The 26468-nt window shown below is 33.7% G+C and overlaps 1 protein-coding gene and 1 non-coding gene across 2 annotated transcripts; both read left to right on the top strand.

Moving 5' to 3' along the window:
• The first annotated feature begins 10677 nt into the window (after window positions 1-10677).
• On the top strand, window positions 10678-22017 carry LOC114163816 (FIP1[V]-like protein). The gene is made up of 9 exons (XM_028048165.1): window positions 10678-11561; window positions 12855-13108; window positions 14973-15099; window positions 15176-15244; window positions 15354-15500; window positions 15718-15819; window positions 16579-16928; window positions 17579-19193; window positions 20750-22017. Exons 1-9 carry the CDS (start codon window positions 10818-10820, stop codon window positions 21311-21313), a joined length of 3972 nt encoding a protein of 1323 aa, XP_027903966.1. The 5' UTR covers window positions 10678-10817; the 3' UTR covers window positions 21314-22017.
• A 1725-nt stretch (window positions 22018-23742) lies between these two features.
• Window positions 23743-23815, top strand: TRNAA-UGC. Its single transcript has one exon. It is a non-coding gene; the product is annotated as a tRNA-Ala (tRNA).
• Window positions 23816-26468: the final 2653 nt, after the last annotated feature.

Below are 26468 nucleotides of genomic sequence, written 5' to 3'. Positions count from 1 at the left end.
AAGAGTCTCCCTCTTATAGAAGGAAGGAACAAATCTAGCGTGCATCAAATTTTTAAGGTCCCTCCAAGAAGCTGCGAGTGGTTCTTGGTTAATATTGTCCATACATAATTGATGCCACCGAGTCATGGCATAATCCTCAAACTCTAAGACTACCAAATCTACTTGCTCTTGATCACTAACTACATGAATGGTAAAAATTTGGTTCACTTTTTGTTCCCACTCAATGTAGATGTTTGGTTCATTTTCTCCTTTGAACTTTGAAAATTTGATGGATGGTGGTTGCCTTTATGGTTGAGTATGTCGCCTCCCTCCACCATCATTTCCATGCCTTCTTCTCCTTCATTCACCATCATAGGAGCTCTCGGATGAAGACCTTCTTCTTCTCCTTTTCTTCTCTCGGAATTCAAGCCTTTGAATGTGTTCTTGGAGCATAATCTCACTTCGTCTTCTATCCTCACTCAATTGGTCAAATGTCTCTCTTCTACTAATCTCCATCTCCCTAAGAATTTGTGCAAGGGTATGTTGTTCATTTGGTTGCATGAGAGGCGTCACTATTGGAGGTGAGTATGGTGTATGTGACTCCACTTCTTCCTCCTCCTCCTCCACATTGGGATCCAAATTCATCTTCCCTACAAAACAAGCTCAAATCGAGACACAAAGAAGCAATTAGTTGGTTAAAAAATATGTTGCAGGCCCTCAAGACCAAGTATGGTCCTAAAACAGCCCCCAAGTGTTTGGTTCACACTCCCAAAGCAAATAAGACAAGGCTAGCATTCAAGTCCTTCAAAAGGAGTGAAAAAACACTTAAAATTTTCGTAAACCTTTCACAAGCAAGGCAAGTGGCTCGACCATAACACTCAAGGATAGTTAAGAAAGGAAAACTATTATGACAAAACAAAGAACACCTAATGACAAGTAAGAAAAACACCAAAACAAGGAAAGCAGAACTCTAAGGAAAGAAAAATATTAGTGACAAAACTTCGAATAAGACTAACACAAGAAAAGCAAATTTTTAAGACTCTATGGAAAGCACTTGAACAAGCATCTTCAAGTCTTAAATCATGCATACACCAAGAAAGATCATAACCAAGTTAAAGCATTGAACTAATTAGCCAATATCACCCAATTCTCAAGTATGAAAACTAGTAGCATAACACCTAGTGAAAAACACACTTTTAGTTCACCAAGGAGCAAGGTTGCTCTCGGTTTTTAGGCAAAAATTGGTCCAATTTTTTTTTCTTTCACAACTAGTTTCATAAAATGGTGAGAAAGAGTTTTAGGTGACTTGGACACTTAGTTCCTCAAGTTTTAGGCCAAAATTAATTTCATGGAGCACACATCAAGCAAGACATAAAGTGAAAGCAAGAATCAAATACTTGGAAAAACAAGAATAAGAAAACTTCAAGTTAACATATGACATATGACTCAAGCAAAAGTTAGGCACATTTAAAGACTCAACATTATGTACACAAAGACACAAACATGTAGTTATCATGCATTTAAACTCATAGATTTGAGGCTCAAAGACTAAGCATCTAAAGACATGTTATCCAACCACATTTAGGAGCTGAAAGAGGTGCAAAAATCGTACCCAAACTGCAACAACAGAACCTAAAAACGCTGATTCACGTATTCTTGATAAATCTGACCTTTGCTCACTAATTTGATCATAATTTTCTCCACAAAACTCCAAATGCGTTGGTTCTTTTTTTTTCTGGAAACTAGACTCAAAGAGATTTCTTTTGTCATCAAAAACATAATTTTTGGACCGCTGAGTTGGTGCAGTTTAATGTTTTAAAATCGTCACATTTTCTGCCAGCACTATTTTCGTGTGTAATTGAAGTGGATTTGAACCATACAAAGATAGTTACAACAAGACAAGGTTAGCACATGAAAAATACCATATTCAAGACAATCTAGGCTCTAGATACCAAATGATGAATGATTATCTTGTTTCTTTTTAAGATTATTGAATATGATGTGAGTTGATTAAGAAAGCTAAGTGAAATCCTCACTGGACATTAAGATAGGAAGCTATCTAGATGTGAATGTTCCTTTCAGAAAGCTCAAGAGAAGAAGATGATGGGTTGCTTCAAAACAAAAAGGAAATGGAAAGCACATAAACCATAGAAAACCAAGAACAATTAAAGGAAGAAGAAAACATAAAATGGAAAGGAAAGAAATTGTAAAAATGTGAGAAGCACGCCACTACAAGGCTAGGCTAGAAGCCATGACAACCTTGAAGATGAGTGGATGTGTGCCGCCACTTGCTATGCAAGATAAGGCTTAAAAGTATTCATTCCCTAGGGAGGAAACTCTCACAAATGGTTGAGACACAAGAGTGTTTTTACTTCAAAATGTTCAACCCTTGTACAAGTGGTAGAGCATCCCTTAAATAGAAGAGTTTAGGGGCCTCTAAGAAAATAAAAGATACCTAAGGATGTCTCTACAAAAACTTAACCCTTGCTTCTAGAAACTAGGTCAAATAAGGTTACAAAATGAGAGACAAAATAGCTAACTATGATGTGTGCAAGGCTAATTTCGTTCTAGCACTAAAGGAGACCAAAAAGGTGTCTCATATGTCTCCAAAAGTGGCCAAAGTATGCTAAAAACAAAGGAGACCAAAGATACATAGGTACACTTGCTTTATGCCTTTTTCTTTATGCTTTATGCATTTGCTTTACTCTCTCCTCCACATCATTTATGCTTCCCAATCACCATGCGCCACCTAGCATTGCTTTCTTACTCGTAATTAACATACAATGCAAATAAACATAGATTAACATGTTGGCTTAAGTCAAGTCAACTATAGTCAACAAGTCAAACCCATTCAAAGGTCAACAAGTCAACTAAAGTTGATTCAACTAAGTCAACTTAGGGAATCAAAAATAACAAACACAAATGAAAGGGATGAAGGAGTAGTGAACTTTCTTTCTAAACATGCTTAGTGTTCTTAAGCATGTGCCTCCATCCTTTGTTAGAGTCAATCCTTCATCACCCCACAAATTTTTACGAGTTATAGAATAGTCCAAATGACTTACTACAAATTGTCATCCTTAATAAAGATAAGACATATGTAGCGAGGAGTAGGATGAAAGTGTCACACGATGCAAATGTTATAAGACCAAATAAATCTTATGAAAGAATAAGACCAAGATCTCGATCAAAATGCAAGTCAAGTAGACTAGACAGTATTTACAAGTACTCAACACATACTCAACACATGATGTGTTGTTATGATGTGCAATCTTCTTATATTTACCAAGTTGACCAATTATCTGAATAGGAAAGGAGAGAAATATAATAAAGAATGAGAAAATGATTTTCAAGAATAAATAAAAAGAAGCATGACAAATGAATAAAGAAGTATATTCTAAGGAAGATTTACAACCATATGATTATGTTGTTGGACTTTCTCGAGTTTAAGAAAATAATAAAAGGGTGGCCAAGATAAAAAAAAACAAGGGAGTGTAAGAAGAAAGCATCAAGATCAAACCCAAATTGAAGCCAAATCATGAAGTATAGTTCTTAGCTAATTATATTCCATGTCTCCTAAATTTGACTTATGGGAGAGTTTTTTTTTTTCAGTTTTTTTTTCAATTTGAAATTTGAAATTTCAAATTCTTCCTCCTTTTATTTTGAAATTTTTGACCAAGCGTGTGTGGGTTTTAGATCGGTCGTTTACATGTAATTAGGATTTGAGTGTCACTGTACATAGGAAATTTTGAACTCAATTGTTATAAATATATATCACTCTCACTTGTAGATTTACTTTGAAATATATGAAATTTAGAGATTGTGATGAGAGAACTCTTATACAAGTGATCATCAACTTTGGATCTTACCTTGAACTCTTATGAAAGTTTCACCATGATGAGTTCATGGATAAAGAGATGTTAAATTTTTTTTAAATAAATAAATATTTGTATAATAGAATAGTGATTTTACTGTATATTTCAAATAAGGAAGTAGAAACTTGAAGCTAATCTAGCCCATTCTGAAAAAAAAGAAGAGTTTAGCCTACACATGTATCAAAGGTCAATTAAAGTCAAAAGAAAGGGAGGACAAATATGATAGAGTAAGGAAATCATGACCATGCATGTGAAACATGCTCTCTAGTGAAAAAGTAGAAAAAGAACTAAGAATAAATCAACATGTTTAATCAATTACATAATTAATTAATTTGTTCTTGAGATGTTCTAATAACAGAATGATTAACTATGTAAAGAAACAATTGATCAAAATATAATGATTTTCATTTTTTAGTGTTCTAGTAAAATAATCAATTAGGATCTATAATCTAATAAATATGTTTTTGTAATTAATGAGAAACATGTTTAATTGATTAAATGATGTAATAATCGATTATTTCAGGAAGATGTTCCAACTGATTTTCAAAATTTTGTTAAAATAACCGATTACGTGCTTAAGATAATGAATTAAATGCATCAGTATCAGTTTTTGAAGTGCATTTTCAAAATCCTATAAATAGAGAATCAATCTCCATCTTTAAGATAACTTTTGGGCAATAAAAGTGTTGTTTACAAGAGTCCTAAGTGTTATGCTTTTGTCGTGGATCGTTCATGAAACTCATGCTTATGCAACCTCTCAATGTTCTTCCATGTAGGTTCTCTTCTCCATCACCTCTTGAGTTTATCAAGTTCCTACCATTCTTGTAAAGATTATATCAAGTGGCCACCAAAGATAGAACATATGTTGGATCCGTGGCTCAAGTATTTGATGAATCCAAACTCATGAATAAGTGAAAATTTAAAAGTGATTTATGTCAATATGTATTGATTATGATGTTTTTTTTTTGATCAGCAAAGAATATTAATATATATACAGAGACACTTTAGGGGTGCCTCAACCCTTATACAGATCCTGATTTTACATTGAGGTTCTTAGATAAACAAAACAACCTAATTGATGTATCTAGCAGAAAGATCAAAGACAAATAAAGGACCTACATATTCAAAGTATAACTAAAAAGTACCATCTTAAGAATATCCAATCATAGGAACTTATTCAAGTTGGTACACATTGACAATTATTAGATTCATTCCTTTAGTCCAGTGCTAGATTCAATACGTTCATGATCTATTTGAGTGCTTCCTGATCAGTAAACAGCAAAGTATTGTGCGTCCAGTAAATCATTACACCTTTGAAGACACCTTTGAAGACTTCCCCTGTGAAATATTCTGCATAAAGCAAAAGAAACCTCTAGACTGAATAGTCTGAGTGGGTTATAACACATGTTTCCTCCATATCATATTTTGATTGGAGGATTCTACGTTATTGATTTGATGCACTCAATTGGGCACAAATTCCAATCGTTATAAGAGAAATGGACATGTGGAACTTTGTATTTCATCCATGTCCAAGCATTTAATTGTGCCAAAGTAAATATTTCCTCTGGATCCACTTTCCCTTGTTTAAACACAATCTTATTTCTATGATTCCAAATATTCCAAATAATTGATATCCATAAGCCCTTCCATATTTTATTTTCTTTGTTGTTTAAGGCCATTAAAGAAAATTGTTGGAAATGCATATTTAGTTGATTATGTTGCACCGAACTTATACCCACCCATTTATTACAAAGGTTCCAAACCATGTTTGCAATTTTACACGTTAAGAATAAATGGGTTGTATTTTCCTCCTCCAACCCGCATAGGACACATGATTTTTCTGCTAATTGTAACCCTCTTCTGCTCAAGTTTTCCTTTGTTGCTATTTTATTCAATATTGCCCTCCACGCAAAATATTGTGATGATGGAGCTACCTTTATACTCCAAAACATTTTGAACATATCAAAATTTTCCCCGATAATTGGAGTTTTCAATTTCAAGTACGCAGATTTGACTGTGAATTTGTGTTCCTCATCTTTCCATACCCAAAGGTCCTCTCCTTCTCTTAGAATTTGTGTTTGATTTAACATTTGTTTAAAATCCTCTAATTGAGGCAATTCCCACTCAAACCAATCTCTTCTCCATTTCATAAACCATACCCAGCCATTGTTAGTCCATTCACCGAACTCCCTTAGTGTTTTCTCCTTACTAATAGAGTTCTCATATAATCTAGGGAATCTTATATAAAGAGGCAATGATCCCTTCCATGTATCTTCCCAAAACTTAATCCTAGATCCTGAACCTACTTTCCACTCCAAGTTTTGGTTAAACCATTTTCCTTCCTCTCCTTCACCACATACATCACATAAGTCCTTCCACCACCTTGATGTATAATGCTTTCTGGTATGTCTTCTTAGACCTCTCCAAGATCCATATTTTGATTCTAAAATATCCTTCCACAATCCATGTTCCTCTGTGCCTAGTCTCCACTTCCATTTGGCTAATAAAGCTTTATTAAACAAATGGATATCTTTTAATCCAATTCCTCCTTCATGCTTAGATTTACAAATATTTTCCCATCTTATCCAAGCAATCTTTCTACCCTCATGTCCCCAACCCCAGAGAAAATTTCTTTGAAGGTTCTTAATAATCTCACAAACACCTATTGGGGCTTTATAAAAAGAAAAATAGTAGAGGGGCAAGGCTGTTATGACTGATTTTATTAGACAAATTCGTCCCGCAAATGATAAATGTCTGCCTTTCCATGTGGACAATTTATTTTTAATTTTTGTAATCACTAGTTGCCAAAAAGATTGCTTTGTTGGGTTACCTCCTACAACCATACCCAAATATTTGAATGGTATTTGCATTGTATTACAATTTAAAACTTGTGAGTACCTCATTAAAGCATTTTTATCTACACCCAAGGCTCCAATTCTACTTTTATGAAAATTGACTTTGAGTCCTGAAGCCATCTCAAAGCACCTAAGTATACTTTTAATGACTAAAACGTTCTGGCAGTTTGCTTCACATATAAACAAAGTATCATCTGCAAATTGTAAGAGATTGACCTTGACTTTGTTTTTCCCTACATTTATGCCTGTATACAGATTTTCTCTTATAGCTTGGTTAACCATTCCAGATAGGCCCTGTGCCACTATTAAGAACAAAAAAGGTGCAATTGGGTCCCCTTGTCTTAACCCTCTTGTTGGATTGAATTGTTTGGTTGGGCTTCCATTTACTAGAACTGAGATCGTGGCAGATTCTAAACATTCCTTAATCCAACTTATCCATTGTCTACAAAATCCTAGTCTCTCCATCATGTAATAAAGAAACTCCCAACTTACGGAATCATATGCTTTTTCGTAGTCTATCTTGATTACCAACCCACATTTCTTTTTTCGTTTTATGTCTTCAACTGTCTCGTTAGCCACTAAGATGCTATCCATCAACCCTCTTCCAGATATAAAAGCAGACTGTGACCCATCAATTATCTTAGGCAAGACCTTTTTCACTCTATTAGATAGGATTTTGGATATTACCTTGTATATGCATCCTACAAGGGAAATAGGTCTGTATCCATCTAATGTGATCGGGTTTCCCAGTTTAGGCACTAGACTAATAAAAGATGCATTGCAGCCCTTAGATATGTTGCCAAATTTGTAGAAATGTTCAACTGCGTGTATGATATCTTTTCCAATGATGTCCCAAAATTTCTTGATGAAGCTAAAATTAAAACCATCTGGTCCTGGACTCTTAGAACTTCCACACCCCCACACTGCCTCCTTAATTTCAATTGCATCAAAACACTTAGTCAACATATTATTATCCTCTACCGAAAGTTGTTGGAACTGAATATTATCCAACCTTACTCCAAGGTTTGGTTTTGCCATTAATCTTTTCCTATAAAACTCCTTCACAACTTCCTTAACAACATTCGGATCTTCATTCCACTTACCTTGGATTTCCAACCCTTTAATTTCGCTCTTAAGTGACCTCCATTTAATGGATGAATGGAAGAATTTAGAATTATTATCCCCCTGTTGGATCCATTTTACTCTAGATTTTTGTTGCATGATTGATTCATGTTTCAGATTTAGTAATTGAAGTTGACTAAGTAACTCTATGCGCTCCTTTTTCTTATCGTTATCCAAATTACTATCATCATCCAATTTGTCTAGCTCTCCAATTTTTCCTATTATTTCCTTTTTCAATTTACTAGTATGTCCAAATATATCCCTATTCCAGATCTTTAAGTCATGTTTCATTCTTTTAAACTTTTCTTTTGCTGCCCTCATGTAATCTCCTTCAACTTTATAGTCACTCCATTTTTGTTTTACTAGTTCTCTAAACCCCCTTTCCGAGTTCCATACTTCTAGACATCTGAATGGTTTGGGACCCCAATCAATTAGTGAGTTCTTTATGACAATGGCACAATGGTCAGAAACTTGCCTATCTTGGATGTATTGTTTATAACCTGGCCAGTGTTCTAACCATTTATCGGAAACAAAGATTCTATCTATTCTACTCTTAGCATTTCCATTAGGTCTATACCAAGTATATTTCCTTCCAACAAATGGGATTTCTAGCATTTCAATTTTATCAATAAACTCATTGAAGCCTAAAATTTCCTTTTTATTAGCATGGCCTATACTCACACCTTTCCTCTCATCTGGCTTTCTTACTGCGTTAAAATCCCCTATGATGTTGTTATAAGTTTTCTGTTACTTGATTTGATCTCACATTGTAAATAGAAAGCTTCTTCAAATGTTTTAAACTTATCATAGTGATAGGTGATTGTTTAGTTGAACAAAAGGTGTTTTTAATTTGTTAAAATGTTCTTAAGTAGTTTGGAAAACTGGAAGAACATTCTAATCAATTACATTATCAATTTAATTGATTAAATCACTTAAAACCATTAGCAACTATAATTTAGTCATCAAATATGTTCAAAAAAGGGTATTCGAAAACTATTGTAGTATTTTTCATGCTGTGAAGCTTTTTCTTATGAGCTTGACCTGTGTTATGTGTTATTTGTTAAGAGTTTATCTTTTCATTCTCGAAAGTTTTTAATCTCAAGGGAGATTAAAAAGGTCTATTTTGAAAAGGTGTGGATACTCATTTTATCCTTGAGAGGTTTATCGTAACATCCCTATTTTTAATAAATTTTATTATTTACTTTATCTTTACTTTAAATGTGTTAGAAAATTATGTGTTTTTACTAATGTTTTATATTATATCTAGATATAGTTTAAACATTAAAAAAAATCGAGTAGTTTTAAGAAATATTATAGTAAGTAAAACAAAAATAATAATAAAGATAAATAATAGGAAGGAAAAAAAAATATATATTAAACATTATAATTTGTTTAATGTTTAATAATTTGTTAATTAGTGAAACCTCTCAAGCTTCATGCTTAAGGAAGAGCTAGATGTAGTCCTTAAGTTGAAGTGAACAAGTATAAATTCTTTTATATGTTCTTGATCTTTGTGAACTAGATGATAATAAATCTATTATATGTAATGTAATATTTTCATGGTTACCATCATTATTTTGTCATAAAAAACTATTATATGTTGTAAAATTCTTTTTATTCAATTAGTGTTGATATATGTATATTAGTAAAATTGAATACACTAATATTTAGGACTAAATATGTTTTTAGTATGTAAACTTGGACATAAAATTGAAATTCGTTCATCTTCTAAACTTCGATATAGTTTGGTCCTTACATTTTAAAAATGATAAATATAGTTTTCTAACCCAACTACGTGATTTTTTTTTTTTACGTATTAAACTACGTTTTAGACTGATGTTTGAGTTGTTTATACTACTTAACATGTTTCAACTCAAATGTTATCCTGATACATCATTTAACACATACAAAGAAATATGGATGTCATTGAGTTAAAATAACTATATCCATTAATTTTTTAAGTTTCAGAATCAAAATGTATAGAAGTTTATGATAAAGACAAATTTAAATTTCACGTCTAAATTTAAATATTAAAAACATATTTAACCCTTTTATTTATTTAAATTTTAATACTTAATTATACTAATTTAACCAACACACTAGTTTAACCAAAGTATTAAAGAAAAATTAGGATATCATGTTTCTCCATCATAATAAAGTGATAATTGATTTTTCACGGTATCACAAGATTAATGATAACTCTAGAGGTTTGAGGAGGTCCATATAGAATGTTTGAATTGTTACAATCGACATATACTTTAAATACAAAATTGAGACCAATTATATTAATGTAACCAAAATGTTGCACTAGGTTAATCAACATGTAAAAGTATTGAATAGGTGATATCCCTCTTAGAAGTGTATCTTTATAAATTTTCATTATCTTTTTACCATTAACTAAAAGATAATTAAAATAAATATTAATATTAAATTTTAATTTATTCAAATAAAATATCATAGTGAAATATGAATCCCGAGGTGATATGGCTTGTGTTTTTTTATTAGTCAAGTGATGATGTCATGTGATATTTTCTGGTATGATTTTTCTTTAATAATAATAATAATAATTAAAAAAAATTCAGTACTTTAGATAAACAAAATAGTAAATCAGATATTAACTAAAAGTTGAAGTTATAACTTCTTATACTTTTTATCTATAATTAGAGAGATTAAAACAAACAAAAAGTTTGTTCTAGTAATCCGAGTTTTAAATTTTTAAGAATTAAATTAAATTGATGTATGCTAATTATTTGATGTATTGTTATTGATGAACAAAAATTGCAGTTAGTGTGCATAATAGTAATTTTCAAAAGAACTATAATGGTGATTTAACCTAGGCAAACATGTAGCTGAGTCCACAGAACACCGAAGCTGTGGCATCAGTTGCCAAACCTACAAAACCCTCTCTTCAACATAGACGCACGCACTTTCTTTCTCTCTCTCTCTCTCTCTCTCTCTCTCTCTGATTCAAACTCTTAGTTCTTCACCAATGGAAGATGACGACGAGTTCGGAGATTTATACACCGACGTTCTGCGCCCCTTCGCTTCGCCCTCATCCTCTGCGTCACAACCGCATCAATCGTCTCCTGCGCCTTCTTCCATCGATCTCAACCTCAACCTAAACGCCGCACAGATCCCCGGCGATGCATCACTGGATATTTCCCCTAAATCCAACCAGCTTCCTCTTCCTCCCTCCGACACGCAAGAGCCGCCTCCCGCTGCAGTCGAGGAGCCGACCAAAATTCCTGACGCGGAGCCTCAGCCGGATTCGAACCTGGACAGTGCGGACGCGGGAATTGATCCGATCGACAGGGACGTGAAATTCGACATCGAGGAGGAGGACGACGGTGGCGATGGCTCGCCGGTTATTCCGGGGCTGGCCGGGGGGGAGGCACCGGCTGAAGAAGGCGGGGAGGGCGATGATTGGGATACCGATAGCGAGGATGATTTGAAGATAGTGTTGAATGAGAACAACCACATGGCCATGGAACGGGGAGGGATGGGGGAGGGTGACGAGGAGGAGGAAGATGGGGATGAAGAACTTGTGATTGTGGCTGGGGGTGATCCGAATCAGAGTGTGGAGGAGCAGGAGTGGGGCGAGAATGCGGCCCTGGCTGCTGGGGACGGTGAGAGGAAGGATGCCGCTGGGGAATTGGCCAAGGCTGGGGGTGCTGTGGCGCCGAAGATTGGGTATAGTAGTCATGGATATCACCCCTTTCATTCCCAGTTTAAGGTCAGTGTTGATTAAAAGAGCATTAGTTGTGTTCAGGTACATTGTAGTGTGAATAGAAGTGCAAAATTGTGTATTTGAAGTTTGTAGAATTGTAGTAGTAATTGTACAGTTTGCTATAGGAGGTTATTTTATTTGTCAAATGAACTTTGATGATTTGAAGTGCAAAACGAACTTCCTGTTCAGGTACATTGTAGTGTGAATTGAAGGCAAAATTGCATGTATGCAGTTGGTAGAGTTGTAGTTGTAATTGTACAACTTGCTGTAGGAGATTATTTTATTTGTCAAATGAACTTTGATTATTTGCTTTTGAATTTCCTAGCTTCATGTTTAAAAAATGCACATTTTTTTTTTACGGAAAGTTGAAAAGGAAGAAATAAAGGAAAATGCTGAATGACTATGTCAAATAGTATTAATCTACGTTAAAAATGATGTGATCGTGGAAATCTAGATGATTGTGTGTTGAAATTTGTATTGATCTTCTGTATCATTAGATGTGAGTGTGATTCCAGTTAGTTTAATTTATTTGTCTTTTTGTTTAGGAAAATATTTTCTGCTTCTTTATGTCATTAAATTATTTAGCAGCTCTTCATCATGGCTATTTATGTATATGTTTTTTACTAGTTTGTGCATGTTGTTGTACTCAGTTTGTTGTAGTATACTATCTGAAGTCTGGGTTCAAAGACTGCATGATGAGCTTAGTTAAATGTTTGTGCAATGATAATATTATTTGTTCTGTGGGTAAAATTTTGTTTGGTATCTACATTTGGAACTTCGACCACCTTTTTTGTTTTGTTGTGAACTAGTCTGGTGGGGCCATGTTAAAAATTTAACGCTTGTATGTATTGCTTTCATCTTTAGATCTTTTGAACAAAAATTGACTTCTGGGTTCATCTTAGTCTTTGAATATCTATAATCAGAGAAACTAGTTTTGGCTGGATGCTGTTTTTTTTGTAAATCATTGGCCCAGTTAATGGAAGTGGGGCTACTGAAATCAAAGGCTAGGGCATGCTACAAGCCCTAGTGGAATTTATGGCTTTACAAATTGCCTATCAAGGGGTATTGATGATAGCTTGAATTGAACTGGGCCTTTCAAGTAAAGTTCTTTGATCTTAACAAGTGGGATTGGTTTTTCTTTGCAATTTATAATGAAAGGAAGAATCCAGCTGCCTTTTTTCAAGACATTTGAATCTTTCATCTATTGTTCATTTCATGATAGTTCTTGGTTTTCTTATGGATATATGATAAATTGTGGCTTAGTGAAATGGAAAATCTAATTATTTTGTTGTTGCACAGTATCAGTATGTTAGGCCTGGTGCAACACTAATGCCTGGAGCTACTTCTTCTGCTCCAGGAGGGGCTCCTGGTCAGATTCGTCCACTCGCTAACATGGCTGGTCGAGGTAGAGGGGACTGGAGACCACCTGGACTAAAAGTGCCTGCTGCTATGCAAAAAGGTTTTCATGGAGGTCCTGGATTACCTGGTTGGGGCAGTGGTACTGCAGGGCGCGGTTTTGGTGGTGGATTGGAATTCACACTTCCTTCTCACAAGTAATTTTAAATTTTCTTGAACTAAATTTCATTTTTAGTTGTATTAGATCCCTAGATTTGAATTTGTTGGATCGATATAATTGATAGTTAGAAGGCAACTCTTTTTAATTAAAAACAACATGATTTAATTGTGACATGGCCAACTTAGTCTTTGCCATGAGACATTTGATGCCACCTGTAATAGTCTCCTCTTCCGTCATTGCTATGATGCTGGAAATTAAACTCATGACCTTGGCTTTGATATCAGTGGTTGGATAAAGTGTTTATCACTAATTTAAAAGTTATAGTTGATAGTCTACATAGGAGCATAACAATTCAAATGCTACGATTTGATTGTGACTTGACCCATTTGAAGATTGCACAATTGATGTCATTTATGATAAAAGTGATTTATTTAGAGGAATAATCACATCTTTTTTCTATAGACTTCCCAACGGCTTTTTTAATTAAAACATTAATTATTTCCTATGACATAAGCATTGCAAAATGGAAGTCCTATTTTTTGAGTGGATCTGTAGTATTGCAATATAGTAGAGACGTGTCTAGAATCCTTGATCATAGTTATTGAATTGAGATTTGAATTGTGAATCTTTTTCGTGTATCATGAATCAAGACTTATTATGAATAGTAAGATTTATGATAAAGAAACTTTTGTAACCTAAAAGATAAAATAACAAGATCCTTAAACAACCATTCATTCTTTATAGAAAAAAAAAAGAATATAACAAATGTAACACCCCAAAAGATAAAGGATAGCATTAAACTATCACCTAGGAGAGGGTATGAACAAAACTACATTCGAAATAGACTCTACTCTATACATAAAGCATTTATATAATGCTTTATGAAAACAATAGAAAGTGGGTCTGAAATTCCTTCCAAAAAACCCATATTATTAATCATTGTCTACAGGCACCTTCTGAAAATAGTATATCTATTGATGTCTTCCGAAAGACCCATATTAAACATTCTTTATCAAAGACTAAGACCTAACCTACTTTAGTACATCATGTATGCAAACCTCAACTGCATAGATGAAGACAAGTTTATAGTACATCCATATCCATTCCTCAACAAATTTTTTGAAGATACGATAAATTTTCCTTCAACTTCTCTTCATCTGATGTCTTGGTTTATGTGACTTAGACCATGAATGAAATTAGGGATCTATGTTACCATATAGATCTTATATTGACCTCAACTTTCATACATTTCATTCTTGTATATCGACATACTCAACATATATTCATATTCATATATATTCCAACTCGATCATCTTTCTTCCTTCATCATACAAAATTTTCATCATTCATAAGCGTTTCGTTCACATTCATATGACATGCATCACCTAAAGCCATAAATCATTCAAGCATATAGTTTAATAATTTCTGCACAAACATAACATAAATATTTAGAAAAACTAGGAAAAATCACTTAAATATGGACATACCACTCACACTGAGACACAAAAGTATTGCTACACCTTTCATCTTCAAGAGCAATACTAATTAGTTAAACCATTCTCCATAACCCTAATCTTGTCAATGATACATCAACATTCATAATTCCAAAGATAGAGTTATCACTCTCTATTTCCAACAGCCTGTCACTTTTTTCTTTTCTTTTTGTGGTTTGTCTACTTCATTGTATACAAATATATTTGCTCAGTCCTACACTTTATTAATATAGCAGTGCACTTTCTTTTGGATAACTGTTTACTTTAAAAACTGCCTTGCTGATAAAGAAACCTTTATGCATGGAGTTTGATATTACACACCCCAATCCATTATTTTAATATTTATTACCAAATCTCTTTTATTTGTCTTCTGTTCAGTACTTATATAAACCTGCCAATTCTATTCAGGACTATATTTGATGTTGACATTGAGAATTTTGAGGAAAAACCATGGAAATATCCAAATGTTGATACATCAGATTTTTTCAACTTTGGTTTGAATGAGGAGAGCTGGAAAGATTATTGCAAACAGCTGGTAAACTTATTAATATACTTCCAACGTTCTCCACAAATTATGGTAGATTGAAAAACCTTTTCATTTTGCTTTTTAGGAGCAACTACGTTTGGAATCTACAATGCAAAGCAAGATACGCGTTTATGAGAGTGGTCGAACAGAGCAGGTAAAGGAGCTGTTGCATTTTAAAATTAGTTTTTTTCCTTGTCAATTTCCCAAGATGTTTTTGTACTGATTATGTTATGAAGTTAATCATTTATTTGATTTCATTCCAGGAGTATGATCCAGACTTACCCCCTGAATTAGCTGCAGCTACTGGTATACATGATGTTCCTGTTGAAAATGCAAATTCTCAAAAGTCCGATGTCAGACAGAGTGATGTTATGAAAGGTTCTGGGACTGGACGTGTGCGACCACCATTAGTATGTATTTGTTTAAATATTTGTTTTGTAAGAAAATTATTGACAAGATACTTGTGTTTATTGCAATTTCTTTCATACTGCGCTGATATACCTGCTTTCTGTATGCTTATTGGGCTTCTTTTTTTTAGTTGATTTAGAATATTATGTCTTTGTTAGATAGTTTTCCCTTTATTTATCTAATTCTGTCTCTTGGTTTGCACATACTTCTTTTGTACAGCCAACTGGAAGAGCAATACAGGTGGAAGGTGGTTATGGGGACCGGCTTCCTTCTATCGATACCCGTCCTCCCAGAGTCCGTGATTCAGATGCAATCATTGAGGTATTTGATGATTGTCATATAAGCCATATGTGTTCCCTGCATAATTCTTTTTATTGCATATGCAGTTTAACCGTCATAAGGGGCTCACCCTGCCCATTAGGCCTAGACCACTTTGTAAACGGCCTGGCCGTATCCTATTCATTTAACATTTAATCTAAAAGTTATTGGTCTGACTAAACCAACCATATGTGTTCTCTACATAACTCTTTTTTATCTATGCAGTATAGCCATCGTAAGGGGTTGATCATGCCCATTAGGCCTCATCCACTTTGTAAACGACCTGGCTGTATCCTATTACTAAACATTTAATCTAAAAGTTATTGGTCTGACTATGACAACCACAAGTTGATGGGTAAAAAATGATTGACCCATCTAGATGTAAATTAATTATTTTTAAAATAAAAATAAAGATTCCATTTTTTATTTTTTATATATTTACCTAAAACAAGACATGAAAATTAAGACTCCATAACTAAGAATTAAAGATTCCCTATAATACATCATTTTCATCCATCAACTCCAATTTTTCACGTATCACATAATGAATTAAAGAATTCAAGTTTTAGTTTAACATTATTTTTGCAATTAGGTGTTTTTTTTTCCTCTTTTCAAGTGGGTCAGTCCGCTCACCACTAAGGTGGGCTGGGTCCAATTCTGTGACCTGTTGTAGAATTTATCTCAATTTTGGCCCACGGGGTTGTTCACGTTTTTACAGCTCTAATATTTGGTGTACACATTGCTAAATATTTTTGTGTGCAGATTGTTTTACAGGATACAGAAGATGACCATTCCTCTGCTGGATTTGCTCAAGATCCACCTGATGGTGGAGAACCCCATAGAGAGAATTTTAGAGAAGACCATGTAGCTGGAGACGAAATTCCAAGGTTGGAGCCAGAGTATTTTGATGATGGTTTCCCACAGGATTATAGTGGTCGAAAGAAGGAGCTTCCAGGAAGAAGAATGCCATTTATAAATTCCAGTCCTGCGAATACGGCTAATGGGGATGAAAAATTGTTATTCCCACAGGAAGAACCAATTGAGTACTCTGGTTCAAGGGGCCAAAATCATAGGTCCTATGGTGGCAATTTTAGCTCCTCTCATGATGAAAGGTACTTGAATGTGAATATTCCGTAGCAATAATTTAAAATGTCATTTACCTCTATACTGATATTTTCCTCTCTGCTTTACTTTGTTATCATATCTTATTCATTTGATAGGCATTCATAAATCAATAAACTTTCTCATTAAATTTAAGAGACTATTTGAAATGTATCCCATATGTGGCCTTTCTGCGAAGATTAGGTTTGTATGCTAATGTATCATGAACTAGAGGAGATATAAATACGAGGATTTATTGATGCCAAGGGTAGTTATAATTGGTAAGGAATTTTCTAAACCAGGACGGAAAACTTAGAATTGTATGAACATGACAAAAATAATAATGAAACATTTTCTTGAAAAACAAGTGAATCCTGAATGTAGATTAAGATTATAATACTACTGCTCAAAATACCACAAATGAAAAAAAAAAGCAGTTTTTCTTGTTTTAAAAGTATATGAAAGAACACAAGATATTTTCCATTTTGTTAGATACTGAGATAAATTCTCTTGCTCTAAGGATTTTTTTGTCATGTTACATTTTATTAAAAATACGAGTTTATTTTTTTCATTGAATTTTTTAGTAAGCTGGTGTCTGGACCTAATAGGCTTGCTAATCTTCATGGGAAATTCACGAATATTGTTACTTTTGTATTTACAGGAAGATGCAAAGAAGAGTGCGTGGTCAGTCTCCTCCTATTACTCCTATTCAAGAATTAGCAGCTGATAATAAAAAAGAAGAGTCAGTCGAAAGCATGGAAGGTAAACACAATACACTTTCATCCCCTGTCATTAAAGACGTAAGGGAGTCCAGTGTAGAAGACAAAGATACCGAACTTGAGGACACTGGGACAGCTGATGGAAGTTCCAAATTGGAAAAGGATGAAACAGTAGACAAAGTAGAAAATCTTGAGGATGGGGTAGCAAAGAGACAGAAATTAACATCTCGAGTTGAGCAACATTTGCTGGATGAAGTTGATGATTGGGAGGACTCAAAAGCTGCAAAAAGTAGTGATAACAGCAAAGCAAGATCAGCAAGCAGCAGGGATAACCATAAGAGGCGGGAAGGTTTTGAAGAAGAAGTAGTTCAGGATCCACGATCAGCACATCTGAGTAGCATCAGACAGCACCCTGATGAAATTGAGCAGGGATTTTATAGAAGAGAGCATGATGCCAAGCAAGAACCTGAAAGAAATCGCATGATAATTAAAGGTAGAGAGAGACCATACAGTTACAAGGACCGACATCTTAGCTTAGGTCCTCAGTTGCACACAAATAATGATGGATTTGATGGACAAAAAGAAAGGGACAATTCTGACATGGATTGGGCACGGAGAGATGATGATCTCTATAACAGAAGGGTTAGAAATGATGAACCAAGAAAGAGGGATAGGGCTAAGGTTCGAGAAAATGAGAGAAATGACAAAGAAGATAATCTTCATTCTAGAAAACTATTGGATAATGGTAGCTACAGGGTTTCGTATGAAAAGGATGTTGGTTCTAGAGACTCAAGACATAGGGAAAGAGATGACGGCTTGAGGATGAGGTATGAAGCAGTCGAGGATTACCATGGCAAGAGGAGGAAGGATGAGGAATATCTTAGGAGGGAGCATATTGACAAAGAAGAAATTCTGCATGGCTTCAGGGAAAATGCTAGTCGGCGCAGGAGAGACAGAGATGAAGCTTTGGATCCACGGAAGAGGGATGACCTACAAAGAACTAGAGATAACCCTGATGATCAATATGCTGCTAGGCAAAAAGATGAAGCATGGGTACTGAGGGAGAGGGGTGATAGGCAGAGAGATAGGGAGGATTGGCATCGGATGAAACAGTCCCATGAAGAACTCCTACCTAAGCGTGAAAGAGAAGGACGAAGTTCTGTAAGAAGTGGACGAGGAGCTGAAGAAAAAGCATGGGTTGGTCATGTTAGGGCTAAAGATGAGCATAAACTTTCTGAGAAGGAATACCAATCCAGAGAAGCAATGCGTCATAATGATCAAATGAAGAGAAGGGACCGAATTCAGGATGAAAGTCCACATCATAAGGGGCGTGACGATGCTTCCGTGCGCGGAAATCAATATGCTACTGAGGAAAGGCGATCTAGGCAGGAAAGATCAAGTAGTCGTAGTGATCGTGTTGCTAATGCTTCAGATAACCAAAAAGTTAAGCATAGGGAAGGCTCAAGGAAAAGCAAAGAACGTGATGTTAGTGACCCTAATAGTTTAGGCGTGTCCAAGAGAAATCAAGAAAATCAAAGTGGTCCAACCCACGAGAAGGTATGCACACTTGCATGTAGAACGTGAAACTATAAGGAGAGTAAAACAATCTTTTTACATGAAATTAAGTATTCTCTATATGTGACTCTTAGAATCACAAAGGTCTAGAATTATGTTGAGCTTGCAATTTACTGACCAGTAATATTATAAGTGTTGTTTCGAGCTACATAATGTATGCAATGGCACTCTTGACCATGAATAACTAACTAGCTTTTTCATTTTTATTATTCATCCCCATTTTCATATGTTGGGAGGAGGTAGAAATTCAAGAGATATGCCCTTTCAAGGCATGATTTTTTTTTTTTTGTATGTCTAGGATTGCCAACTTTGAAGATTCAACTTCTGGAAAGTAGTTAGGTGGCTTTTAAACAGAATGTATACTGAGGTTTAATAAATCCACCCAGTGTTAATTGGAATTTACTACACACTCCATTATGGGATCCATTCTTAAGTATCTTAATAGTTTATGACAAGTTTTTTTCTTAAAATTACTGTGTATTATCATGTTGTTTATCTTGATGTTTATTGCTGTTGTGATCCTATTCGACTGCACTAAAAATACCATCTTTGTGACTGGTGATTGAAAGAAACCTTTTTGTTATAATATATATTCTTGGCTTGATTTCTCAGAACAGTTTTATTATTATTATTATTATTATTATTATTATTTCTATTATTACAGATGCTGTTTTATTTTTCGCAAGTAACTAGAGTTGATTTAAGAGGACTTTGTTGACCATTTAGTAAATTGGGAAAAGCCGTGCTGAAACTTGTGGCATGTATTAACAAATCAAACGTGCTAGTTCTTGGTTGGTTCCTGGAAATAATTTGCTACTTAGGATATACCATAAAATGCCGTTGCTTGAAATTTATAATGGAGCATCCGATTTTATATAAAAATTTCACTGTTATCTTTTTATCAATGTAGATGATTTTCCCTAACACGGCTTGTTTTGTTTATTTGCCTGCAATTGAATCTAAGAATATCTTTTGAATTGAGTTCAGAATTAATTGCATTTAGCGGATGTTAATATTGTTAGTAGTATGTTCAACAGAATTGAGATTGTATCTAAAATACAAAACTATAGTCTTGTATTTATGAAACAAATAGTAGTATTTATGTAATTAGACGAAATATCCTTCTAAACACACTTCATTTTAATTCTCATGAGAATTGGTGGGAAAAAGTATATTCACAAGGTAACATGGAAAGTTATATTCGAACCCAGTTATCTCTTATCTATTTATATCAAATTGGTGTGTATAATGAGATGAAGCTCGCATAACTAATTGTAAAATCATGGAATCCTGTGAGGAATATTGTGATCTTAGCAACCCTGGGTAGCAGGGATTTTTTTGAGACTTTGCTCACTAGGAAAAAATGATTTTTATTTTAACTACATTTTGCCTTAGACTGTCCCTGTCGCCTGAACAGTAAAGTTATTGTGGAGTGCTCTTCCATGTGTTGTTCTGCCTGTTGCTGATGTTGGAAAACTATCATCATTCATTAGATGCATGCTCTTGTTTTCTATAATTGTTAGTTTCTATTTGTGAAGGGTTTGAAAGGATCCGGTGACGAAGACCGTGCTGAGCATGATATTCTAGGGCATCACCCATCCAGAAAACAGCGGGAAGATGTTTCCTCAGATGATGAACAGCTAGATTCTCGCCGAGGACGTTCTAAATTAGAACGCTGGACAAGCCATAAAGAAAGAGATTTCAGTATCAACAAATCTTCTTCTTCGTTGAAGTTCAAAGACATCGATAAGGATAATAATAACAACGGTGGGTCTTCTGAAGCCGGGAAACCTGCGGATGATCCTGCTAAAACCGTTGATGTTAATAACCAACATGTCTTGTCGGCTGAAGCAAGGGATTCTGCAGATATGGAGAATAAGGATGCTGATGCAAAAGAAATGGGGGATCGGCACCTTGATACAGTTGAGAGGTTGAAAAAGCGTAGCGAAAGGTTCAAGCTCCCAATGCCAAGCGAAAAAGAGGCCCTAGTGATCAAGAAGTTAGAAAGTGAACCTCTCCCTTCTGCCAAAAGTGAAAATCCAGTAGATTCAGAAGTCAAACAAGAACGACCTGCCCGGAAAAGAAGATGGGTCACTAACTGAATAAGAAATCTGAGGGCATTATTATTTGGTGAAAGTTTAATCTAGTTTGGCCCTGGGAAATTTTCAGCTTGGCCTGATAATTTTTTTTATGATTCTAAAACCCTGCAAGCCCAGCCATGCTTAGCAGCATATCTATTGAATGTTGAAAAAGGGCATCATCATATATAGGATTTGTGACAATTTGTACTTGAGTAATGTCATCTTGTAACCTTACTACCTATACATTCAACGTACACCGTATATATACAAGTAAATTGTAAAACATGAACTGCCACTACAGGTGGGACATATTTTCAGTGTCCAAATATGGCTCTTACCCAGATCATTTGGGTAACAATTATTATTGGTGAACGTGAGATTCAGAAACCATTGCCATGGCTGGTGAGGCATTGAGCCTGATACTGGCACCTTCCACTTCAGATCTGAAGGGTCAAAGCTTTTGGAAAACATCTTGGTGAAGGGCTACCCGAAGAGATGCATGCTGTCTGCTTCTCGAATGTGTTTTCTTAAACTGAATTAAATAGATGGCATGAATTATTTTCTTTGTTGTAGACTGTGTAGGAAAGTGTGGATCATACTTTCTTCTGCTACCTCTACAAATTTTACGCGGAATCGTTGAATATTAGCGATGAGCCTGTGTTGTATCTATAGATTAAATGATATGTAGTTTAGAGGTTAGGAATTTCAACAAGTAATGAAAGAAAGTAAAAGCGTATATATTATCTTTTGCTTAAATGCACATTTGGTTCTTCAAGTGTTGTACTTATATGAAATCGATCTTTCAAAGTTTCGACACAGTGGGAAACATAATTTGGCTGTGTGAACAATAAAGATATGTTTGGTTTAATTTGGTTGTGCGAACAGTTAAAGATATGGTTGGTTATAAAGAGGCTTACACAGGAAACCTTACATTAGAGGATTATCCCACCTCAATTGTAATTGGATGAATGAAAATTAGTTTGTTGTAGGAGCTCTTTGAGCATTTTCTTTAGAGAGGTACCAATTTCTCTCGTTCTTCAATTTTATATTCAATATTCGCTTTGCGTTTTCTCATTTCTGTTTCTTGTCCCAAAGTCATGGTATCATTTCTTTGGTTTCTTCCATTTCTCTAGATTGCCTCTTGGTTCCTTAAATTGTTAAAACTGTAGCGCAAAATATTTGTTGTTGGACATGGGTAAATTGGTTTGATATTAAAAATTAGAATTTTTTTTTCTCTTACAATTCAGAGTTTTATAAAATTTTTTACTTTATTTTCACTTAACAATCACAAGAGAACTTTGTACAATTATTTTATATCGGTTCATATTAAAAGATTCAACTTTATATTGTTAGTCAAGTCAACTAGAATGATTAACCAAACACTATCAAAATTGAAAATTACAATCATCATTAATGCAATAACCAATTTATCTCTTGAAGAGTCACAAGAGATGAAGAAACACTTTTTTTGAAATCACAAGAAATAAAGAATGAACATTTCTTTTGAATCATACAAAAGATGGTCACATTTCTCATGAATTAAACAAGACATGAACAAACTTAAACTCTATTTATAAATCTCCATTTCAAAACTAGATTAAGAAAATAAAGGTCAATTTTAAAAATTTTTAGAATAATCGATTGTCATAAGTAATAATCAATTATTTTTGTAATATTCTAGAAAACAAAATTTTTCAGAGATATCAATAGTTATTACTAAAAATAATCGATTATTTCATAAACTTTTCTTGAGAAATTATTTTCATTGAAATAATTGATTATCACTAACAATAATTGATTATTCTTGTGTTTATTACAAAAATAAAACTTTTTTTTAGTGTCTTATTACTTGGATTTGACCTTTTGAATTGTGACATTCTATTTTTACTATCTTAGTTAAGATACACATATTACATGACTTCAACAACTATGTTTATAAGTTATTAATATAACTCTTAAATCAAAATATTTTTTATCTCTTCAACAATAATTCTCCACAAATCACTATTATCATTAACTCTTCACTTTTCTTCATTTATTATCATCAAAACTTTGCGTGTCTTTTAAAATGAAGAATAAGATATTCCTCTCCTTCTTTAATTAACATAAATTGCTTTTTGATGTGATGGTGATTAACTTTTTGGAACCCAATTTGCAACTATACATTAATATGAATTATATTCTTATGGGTCTCTTATTATGATTAACATTTTACGCTAGAAAAAAAAATTCAAAAAAAATGATTATGGAATATAATGAAGAACTACTTGATAAAGGTTGTAAATTTGTCATTCCTATCTAAGATTAAATTTGAATAAGCGATTTTTTATAAATTTTACATTAGAAAAAATATTTGATATTGATTATTTTATTAAACTGTTAAAATAAAATAAAAAATATAAAACAAAAGCGGTTAAGAAATTATAATTTGCAAACCTTGGTTACAAATTGGGGATGTAGCTCAAATGGTAGAGCGCCCGCTTTGCATGCGGGAGGTACAGGGTTCGATCCCCTGCATCTCCAAATTATTTTAAGGCTTTTTAGTTTTTGCTACTTTTCTTATTTTTAATAGTTTGAATGTTTATAGTAATGAAAATGAACTTTTTGTTTGTCAGCTCTGAACTCCTAAATTAAATCGTATGAAAATTTCCGTTCAGTAATGAATATTTTATAATATTGTAGTTTATTTCTATGATACTACTAAATATCACTTGAAAACAAAATTGAGTTACCAAACTATAAAAGTAATTGAATGTCAGATAAAATTTAATTAGTTATAAAACTCAAACTAAAACATAGAGAAGTACTAGGAATAAAAACATTGAGAAACTTGCACTCTTCTTGGTTGAAGTGTTTGAGCTTTATCTATGTTACTATTTTTATTGTAGTGTTGAAAAATTTTCTTCCTCTCCTCTATACTTCTCTCACCATTAAACTTTCACATGAGCTAATGTTGCCATATGAATCAATAATTTGTATTTTCAGTTCCCAACACTCTAAAGGTCACTTTTACTTCTTCCATAGATAATGAATTTCTACCCAAAATTACTATATCTACAATTTTTTTTTTTTTTAAGTTCTTAGCAAAGAACTAATAAAAGGAATAATAATTCAGTCCTTGTCATCCACGTTAACATAAATATTTTTTAAACTATGAATAATCTAGTTGAATTTATCAATATGCACTCACTTCCTCCATTTTATATTATTGTGCATTGTCTCTCTAACACAGAAAATTATGTAAGATAAATTGTAAAAGAAAAGCTCTATTAATGAAAAAGGAATATGTATAACAAAGTGACCGTGAAGATTTTACTGTGGAGAAAATGTAACTCTTGTAAAATTGTCTAAATATGATAAACACTAAAAACATATTTATATTGTAACATTTGTTGTGTTTATATTATAACATTTGCTACACCATCAATGATTATCACAGCTTATAACTTTAATATTATTCATTATGTGTTTCTTGAGTAATCTTTTAGAGCAATGATACACATATATCTTGATTTTATTTACATCTATTGTCCACTTGATTTCTTTTTTCAATCTCTCTTATCACGTCATATAATCTAGCCAGAGTCGTTGCTAGCAACACCGGTGGCTACCGGAGACTTTACCGACGTCAACATAATTTCTTTCAACCTTCCAATAGCAGATCTTAAACCACCATGACCATACTATCAATAACGTCGTCCAACCGGGAGGAGCAACCATGACTACAAATGTCAAAAAAATATGTACCTACGGGTATCCACGGATAAAACCCGTAAAGGATAGGAAAAAAAATATTGTAAATGCATACCTACGGATAACGGGTACGGTTATTTTTTATACCCGTATGTTAACAGAGCATTTACGAATATCATAGTATCCTTACTCGTGGATACCCGTACCGCTATACTCTAATTTAAATTAAAAAAAAACATGATAAAAAAAATTAACATATTGATTTTGAATGAGTTATTTTTTTATCAATTAGTTTAAAAAATATTATTTCGTTGTAAATTGTCATTCAACATTATTTAAATAGGTTATTTGGACTTTGTTTGAAATTTATGAATATTATGTATTGTATTTTATTTGAATTTACGATTAAAATAGATTGTTAAATATATCTTTTTTTGTAAATACCCGCGAATACCCGTGAATATCCGTGGATATTAAAATATTACGCGGGTACCTGTATAACGGATACCTAACGAATATGGGTACGCGTACGAACCAGATATTTATCCCGCGGGTAGGGCACGAAAGTTTCTTTAAGTTTTAAGTCTTGTCGATAATCCACATCGGTCGAAGGGTACCTACAAAAGGCACTTCGACTCCCAAGTCAAATAGGGTTTGAACAACCATAATTGAGGCCTTTATTTATAGTAGTGTTTATGTGCTTTTGGCTTAATCATAACCAAATCATACCTCAATCATCGTTAGTTGGTTTATTCGTGGTTACCATTGGCTAAATAGTAATCTAACATTTGTTTTGCAATCGGTCGGTGTTGATAGTCGATCTGGGTGATCGGTCCTAGGGTGTACTGGTCAGTCTTGCCAGTCGGTCTGGGTGATCCGCCAAAGGGTGTATTGATCGACTCGTCAATCGATCAGGGTGATTGATCCAAGGGTGTACTGGTCGGCTTGCTAGTCAGTTTGGGTGATCGACCCAAAGGTGTACTGGTTGGCTTACTATTCGGTTAGGGTGATCAATCCAAGGGTGAATTGGTCGGCGAGCCGACCAGTCTGGCTTATTGACCAATTGACCAAAAGGGTATGTACCATAGACAAGTGTTATAATTCCTAAACAATATTTAATTTTTTCAATTAGAATTTGAGTTCAAGAATTATAATTAAAAAATAAATAAAAGTACTTGAAATTATGATTGTTTTTTTACCAATTAAAGTTTAAAGGAAAAAAAAAACGAAAACAAATTGTTAAAAAGTGTTGAAAACAGACGTCTCATAGTTTGTTTGTTATAAAATCTTAAAGACAGATTTCTAATTACTATTGATAAATTGGTTCTTCGTTTTTTATAGTTTTTGCTTCTAATAATATGTTTGTTTTGATTTATTTTATTTATTTATTTATTTATAATCTTGTATTTTTATTTTTCAGCAACACAAATCTCGAGGTAATCTATTAATGATAGAGATAATTGATTAATATGTTGAAAACAAA

Source organism: Vigna unguiculata, chromosome 9 (genome assembly GCF_004118075.2).
Source record: "Vigna unguiculata cultivar IT97K-499-35 chromosome 9, ASM411807v1, whole genome shotgun sequence".
NCBI classification, from domain to species: Eukaryota; Viridiplantae; Streptophyta; class Magnoliopsida; order Fabales; family Fabaceae; genus Vigna; species Vigna unguiculata.
Note: the sequence above shows the minus strand (reverse complement) of the source record. Positions and strands in the feature narration are given on the sequence as shown.